A 7,095-nucleotide genomic window follows, 5' to 3' on the forward strand; every position below is an offset into this window, starting at 1 on the left:
TGGTGTATAGAACTTTCCTGAACCCCAAGTAGAAGTAAGCATATTTAGATTGAGCAACATTGTTATTTGTATTAGATTTCATCAACGCCATATAATCATATATTTGTAATATAATTTTAATATAACTTAAAATACAAAACACTTACGTACGAACCTAACTTCTTAATTATGATATAAATAAAATATTAAATATATAAAAAACACTATAAAAATGGCGTACGTTAAAATCTTGTAAAAATTCTAAAACATCTTAGCTCTATGAAGAAATCATTGATTGATAGCAAGCCGATGACTTACTAATGAGTTGATTTGTAGTTTAATAAAGGGAAATTAATTGATTGACACCAAGTAGTGTAAATTAATAAAGGGGAAGGAGAGGTCGTGGTTTCTAATCCCACAAAGAAGTTCATAGAAATAAAAAGACAGGTAGAAGTCGTGTATTTAATTGTTACGGAATACGGATGATGTATATGTGCTGTAGAAAGATACAAAATGATTAGTATAAGAGAAATGTACGTCTTTTGACATATTATAATGAGATTGTTGCTTAACAATTAAAAAAAATACACTACTTAATATAACTATAGAAAGAATTAAACTATTAATACTTTTTAATAATGATGCATAATAAATGAGTGTCCCATTAATTAGGAATGGGCAGCGGGACCCCGACTCTGCATGGGCGGGGCGGATATGCATAAAAACTATCCGCCCCGCATCTGACCCCCTAGCGAATGTAACATCAAGAAGATAGAAATCTACAAGAATATATATGAAAGCATTATGCCCCAATATGAAAGCTCACGAGGGTGCCATGCCTTCAGGCACTGTTTATGTGATAGCAGCTGCTGTTATTAAATTCAGTCAACTTCTCATATTAATATATATATATATATAATAAGGAGTTTCGTACTTATATACTCAATTGTGACAACACTATAAAAAGCTGTGAACCATCTGTCCAGACAATCACAAGCATGGTCCTCAGGTTGCTTCCAATACTGCGTTGAATTTAGTAATTTTATTTAACTGCTGCATGATGAAAAAGTTCATAGGAAGATGAACAGCAATGAAAGTACTTGTAAGCGGCATATGTATGAACCCCTATAACTAGCCACAATTGGCAGCCTGTTATTCCAAGGAAAATTTCTGCTTTTAGCTATATACAGTGATACAAGTAGACACATATTCCAATATCAACAAAAAAGAGCTATAAGATACAACCTTTTTATCCTTTCTGGAAGTGTTTGCCAGACAGAATTCAGATAGATGGTCTCCCTCAATCAGGATGAAGGATACAAGATATGAGTTACATTTCACATTCTTGTATAGATTATAGAACTTCACTTACGATCCGTTTCCTGAATTTGCAAACCTTCTGGCCACACCAAATATAATTGTCTTAGTCAATAGTCCCCGATCAAGACTACAAGCAAGTACAACAGCCCCACCAAAAATGAGGAGCTTTGATATATTCCTCCCCGATGGTTTGTCAGATGTAGATGCTATCTGCGTCTCCGACAAATTGTCAATCTCTCCAAAGGATCTCAGGTCCTTTGAACTTATTTTGGAGTTGATCTGGGCCATAAATGCTGGCCGAGAAAGAGGTGCACCTGATGCTCTTGCTTTTTGGTAGGCACGTAGACCAGGCTCAATCTTCTTGACAGTTCCCCACATTCCTTTCCGTACTCCAAGTTTTGCGATTTCCCATGGGATGCCCATATCTTCATAATGAAACAACATCACCTCACAAGCAGTCAGCTGGTGATCACCCCTTTTCGATTCCACTGTTTTAGAACATTCGAATGCAACTTGGTTAAAAACAAATCTGCATGCGAGTCTAGGATTTCGTCGAATTCATACTGCATATGCAAAACAAATTAAAAAAGACGTGTTCATGGTATCTCAAACCTCGGGATTGGTTACAAATTTGGTTCTGATCCAGCTGGGTGTGTGAGTTAAATTACCAAGAAAAAACTATTCAATTGAGTGCGAGTAAAGAAACATGATTTACCAGCTCGAATGCACCAACTTGAGTAATAAAGGTCAACGCGTCTCGGTTTGTCAAACCTTGGGACAGAAGGACAAGGTACTCCCTGAGACATGGAAAGGAAAACGGCAATAATTTTTTAGTTTCATTTCAAATCAACAGAGAGCGTGAAAGTGGAAATTACATAACATTTTTGTTGGATATCAATACATGCCCTTTTCCTTGTTCCTCTTTTGCTTCAAGTGCTTTCTAAGATCTAAACATTCATCTCTTCTTGCTGGCAACATCTCATTCATTTCCACTCCATTTTCCACACCATGTCAAAACAAGAAGTCATTCTACCCTGAAACTACTATATTGAGATTACATTTAAGTGGTTCTGAACTGCCCTTCCTTCCATTCTCAGGCCATAACTGTCCCATGGTGATACTTGGACATATCTCATATTGATCCTCTCACATGAATTAATAGTTTAAACCTAATTCTGCCACTCGTATAACACCCCAATAGCATATTCCAAGCACCATCTAATCCCATAACAATAAATCCCTTGGCATATCGATACCTGGTTAAGCCCGGATAGAATATTAGCAACTGAATACAAGTCCACCTAATCAAGACATGAGTCCCTAAGAGAAAAGTGGGACAGTTCCTGCTTAAGCACACATGTTTCTGCTGTCATCATTGTACATAATTCATATCACGTTCAAAATAGAGTTCCGTTCCCATACCTTGGTCAAGCAGTAATATGATCTTCCCGATTCCCATATTCTACGACCAATTATGTATTCCCTGTCTTTACAGAAGAAAGGAAACTGTACCACAAATCATTGACAAAGATAAGCATGCGTGATCAAGGAGATCTATCAGTAAAAAACTATTGAAAATCAATTGATCAATATGATTAAGAGGTCTCACCTTCCGTATCCATTGCACTATCATGGTTCCAGTGATTGGGCACTCTTCTATAATTGTAGAAGATGCAAGCATGTCATCCCAATTTGATCGGAACTCATCATCCCAGAAAAAGTCTCTAACTATCTCTGGTGTGGCATCCTCAAAGATAGAGCTGCTACGATATTGTGGAGGACCTTGCTAACAACCCCAATAAAACAAAAACCAATCACACAAAAGGTCTACTGACAAAATTAATAGTTCTACAGGAGAAAGAGAAGCTTTTGACACAACCTAATGTAGCTATAGTGCAAGACCAAATATTCAAGTTAAAGTAATCTCATTCACATTCCACTTAGTTGGTCTAGGGAAATCTTTTAAACAAAACAAAAGATATCCCCACCTTGGGATCTCTTCGCCATGCTTTATAGCTCATACTTGGGGATGAACGATCCATCATTTGTATCCAAGGAGGACCTCCATCTTTCATCTCCACAAGCTGACATAAATGTTCTAAATCCTCCTCAGTCACTACATTGGCCTTTTCTTCGTGTAGCTGTGACATACTAAACAAGTATAATCAACCAGTGAGATTCTGTTTCAAATTAAACTCTCTCTCTCTCTCTCTCTCTCTCTCTCACACACACACACACAAAGACACAAACAGACAACAAAGAACACAATTACGTATAATCCTTTGAAAAAATAATATAATGAAACACCTTGAATCCTAAACGCCTCCATGATCGTAAAGGGAATTCCGGTACAAATTGTGTTATCTTCAACTAGCCATTAGAAATTTAAGGATTTCGTGATAAGATAAAATTAGAAATCCGACGCACACGATCAATTCCATCAAAAAAAAAAAAAACCTGATGAACAATAAGAGCAGGAAGAACCTGTACATGTAGTAACGAACTCAGAAACGAAATGGTAAGCGATAATAGCCACAGAGAGAGAGGCTAATAAATCCCCAGTACCTGTAATCTTCATATTCAGAGGGGCATACAGAGGACCGATTCTTATCCTTCCCATTATCCAAGTTCAAAGAGGGCGATGAACACGATGATAAATCAAAGGCATTTAAAACAGAACAGCTTAAATTTTCTCTTTCCATGGTTGCCCATTTGGGTTTCCATGCCCATCCAACGATAACTCCGATAACAAAGGCTACACATAAAGGACCCAGAAAAAACATCATTCCTGTCCATAGCCCGATCATTGTTGGTCTTTCCAAAACATCATACAAAGCATCGATCAAAGCCATAAAAATAGTTCAAAGTAATTCATCAGAAAAGAAGTTCAAAAAATAAGAGAAACAAAACCCAGAAAATTACGGGGAGGAATATAACTCTGCTAGTTGCAAGTACGAAGAAGTCGAAGCAGAGCAAGGTTTGAGGATTAACCAAAGGGAAGCTACAGAAGGAAAAAGGAAAAGTTAAGACCCAGACAAATTATATACAAAAATAACCAAAAAACTTGGTGAAGAGTCCAAAGATAAAGTTATGGAGAGCTTGTTTCTTATAATTCATTGGGGGATTGATGGGGACGTGAGAGGTGAGCACAGAGGGTTCGAAGGGGAAAGGGCAGACTAGTCATAGGTTCATGAAACATTTGTCGTTTGATGGCTTGGAAAGGTAACACCAATAGATATTAGATAGTGATGTTTACAATTGGTGGGAGGAGAAGTTATCGAGGGTGTAGCCAAGAATATGAGGGAGCAAACAAAGGCCGAGGTAACACTAGTGAAGAACAAAGGTTACACGTATTGAACCAAAAAGATATGGAACTGCTGCAGGCAAAGATCGCATGGATCATTTGTGAGATCTTACACCCGTTGTAAATATATATTTTTTAAAGTGGATTATAGTTGGCAGCCAAAGGATCCAGAGTAATTTTTCTGAAAAGTTGTTTACGTTTGGATGCAGAGCTGATTTTAAATGATTTGAGTTATTACATGAATAGTAATATTTTATAAATCTTATTGAGATATGTTTGACTGTAAATAGATTAATATATGTATTTAAATATATAAAATAAGACTAATAAGTTGAGAAAGGTTTAACCTTTTTATAAAAATTTGAAAAAATAATAGATTTTTTCAATGATTGATTTAAAATGAATTGAAATCATTTTGACAACCAAAAGAGGTATAACCTGTATAACCCATTTAACAACTCATTTCTACTAATTTCATGTGAATTAACATACATAACTCATTTGACCTTATTAATATAATTTCATATAAAAATCAAAATCAATATTTATTAGTAACTACAGTATCTAAAAATAATAATAATAACACTACATACTAACAAAAACTATCAATATTTTTTAAATTTTAACATATAGTAAAACCAATAGTACAAACCAACAATAACAAATATTAGCATAAGTCTATAATTATTATCCCAACAATAAAAATATAAGTATATTCAGAAACACTAATATTCCAACTCAACAATAATAAGATTGTAATTTTAAAATAAAATTTAAACAGATTATTGCGGGGTGATTTCGGGTTAAACGGGTTGACCCATTTATTAATCGTGCATTAACGAGTCAACTCGTTTTAACCCGAACTCATTTATATCAAACTCAAATTCGTTAATTTTGTATCGTGTTCGTATTAAATTTACAAATCGTGTCATATATTGTCACCCCTATAAACGACTCATGTTGGATGCACCCAAACATTAGTTTTAACATTCATTTCTTTTGCTATCATTTTCTTCTCGAGCAAGAATCCACCAATACCATAACTATTTATCTCAAACATTTTCTATTATTTGTAAGGGTGTAATCGGTCCGGTTCAATTCGGTTTTGGACAAATTTTAAAACTGAACTAGTATGCACTGATTTTAAAAATATAAGAACCGATACGGACTGATTCATCACAGAAACTGAAACTTTCTTGTTGTATCCGGTTTTCCGATTTACCGTTTACACACGTGGCACTATATAATTTAAATACTAAATTTAATTGTTAGAATTTAGTATTTATTAGTAACAACTATTAATTCATTAATGTTCAATTAAACTAGTAGTATCTAACTTATTAATGAGATTAATAAACTTGAATAGTAAGATTAAAATAGTATAATTAGTGTCAAATTATACTAACATAAGTAGTATCTGACTTACATCAAATATTATATTAATTTTATGTTATAAGATTAAAAGACTTGACTAATAAGATTGGAATTTTGTATTATATTAATTAACAATTTAGCATATAATATATATAATATAATATAAAAAAATAAAAAATATATATATGGTCCAAATCGATTTAAACCAGCTTTTAAAATATGAAAACTAGTATCACACATGTTTAGGACAGGTTTTGGGTCTTAAAGAACTGATATCACACCGGACTGGTTACAAATTGAATCAAACCCATCGTTTCGGTCTAGTCCAGTCCGGCTCAATTGGTTTTTCAGTATTATTATTTTTTTATATCGCAAACAACCGAAGATGCAGCACTCTGTGTTTTTTTTTATTAAAGGGTTTAACTACAAAATTGGTCCATGTGATTTATCTTAAAATTATCAAAAGCCTTTCGAAGAAACACTCTTATAAGATGGCACAACAGCAACAGTCGAACCAGTTATGTTCAGTGGTCCTCTAGTAGTACTAAGCAGCCATTTTGTACTTCAAAATTCCCAACATGCAATAAAAGATGGCACAACGACAGACATTCCAACATGCACTTAACATGTTCGACAAAATTCCAATAAGCTAAGTACGGTGCAATTTAACGAAATGGTAGTGGATCGTTGCTTACCCAGTACGGGTGGGTCCTGGGAGCCGTGCTTGCCAATCTCTTCAACGGCAAAGATCTCTGGCAAAGCTTTAACATGGAGGAGTATTGTTTTGGGGGATGCATGTTGCGAGGAAGATGGATTTGTGCTTTCGGCATATGCACCTTTTTATAGAGGGAATGTGGCTACACGAAGTGATCCACGATGACACTCCACCCTCACTGTTTGCATTCAACAATTGATCGCGGGTTGGGTACAAATGAAAAAGAAACTAGTAGATTTGATTAAAGTAAGAGCAGAGGGAGCATGGGATTAGTTTGACAACGGGCTAGAGGTAAGTATAGATGTTTATTTATCACGCCTACTGCAGGGGATGCAGATACATTGTGTAAGCATGTTTCTTGTAGGAGTTTATCTAGCATGCCAATCTATCTCCGTTCTCACTG

At 35.0% G+C, this 7,095-nt stretch overlaps 1 protein-coding gene across 1 annotated transcript; it reads right to left on the minus strand.

Annotated features, from left to right (window-relative positions):
• Positions 1-1,093: 1,093 nt before the first annotated feature.
• LOC108992283 lies at positions 1,094-4,505 on the minus strand. The gene is made up of 6 exons (XM_018966794.2): positions 3,865-4,505; positions 3,288-3,450; positions 2,909-3,085; positions 2,722-2,805; positions 2,015-2,096; positions 1,094-1,787 (listed from the first exon to the last, which is right to left on the minus strand). Exons 1-6 carry the CDS (start codon positions 4,149-4,151, stop codon positions 1,348-1,350), a joined length of 1,233 nt encoding a protein of 410 aa, XP_018822339.1. The 5' UTR covers positions 4,152-4,505; the 3' UTR covers positions 1,094-1,347.
• Between the last annotated feature and the right edge of the window lie 2,590 nt (positions 4,506-7,095).

The sequence above is a fragment of the Juglans regia genome, chromosome 13 (assembly GCF_001411555.2).
Source record: "Juglans regia cultivar Chandler chromosome 13, Walnut 2.0, whole genome shotgun sequence".
NCBI lineage: Eukaryota > Viridiplantae > Streptophyta > Magnoliopsida > Fagales > Juglandaceae > Juglans > Juglans regia.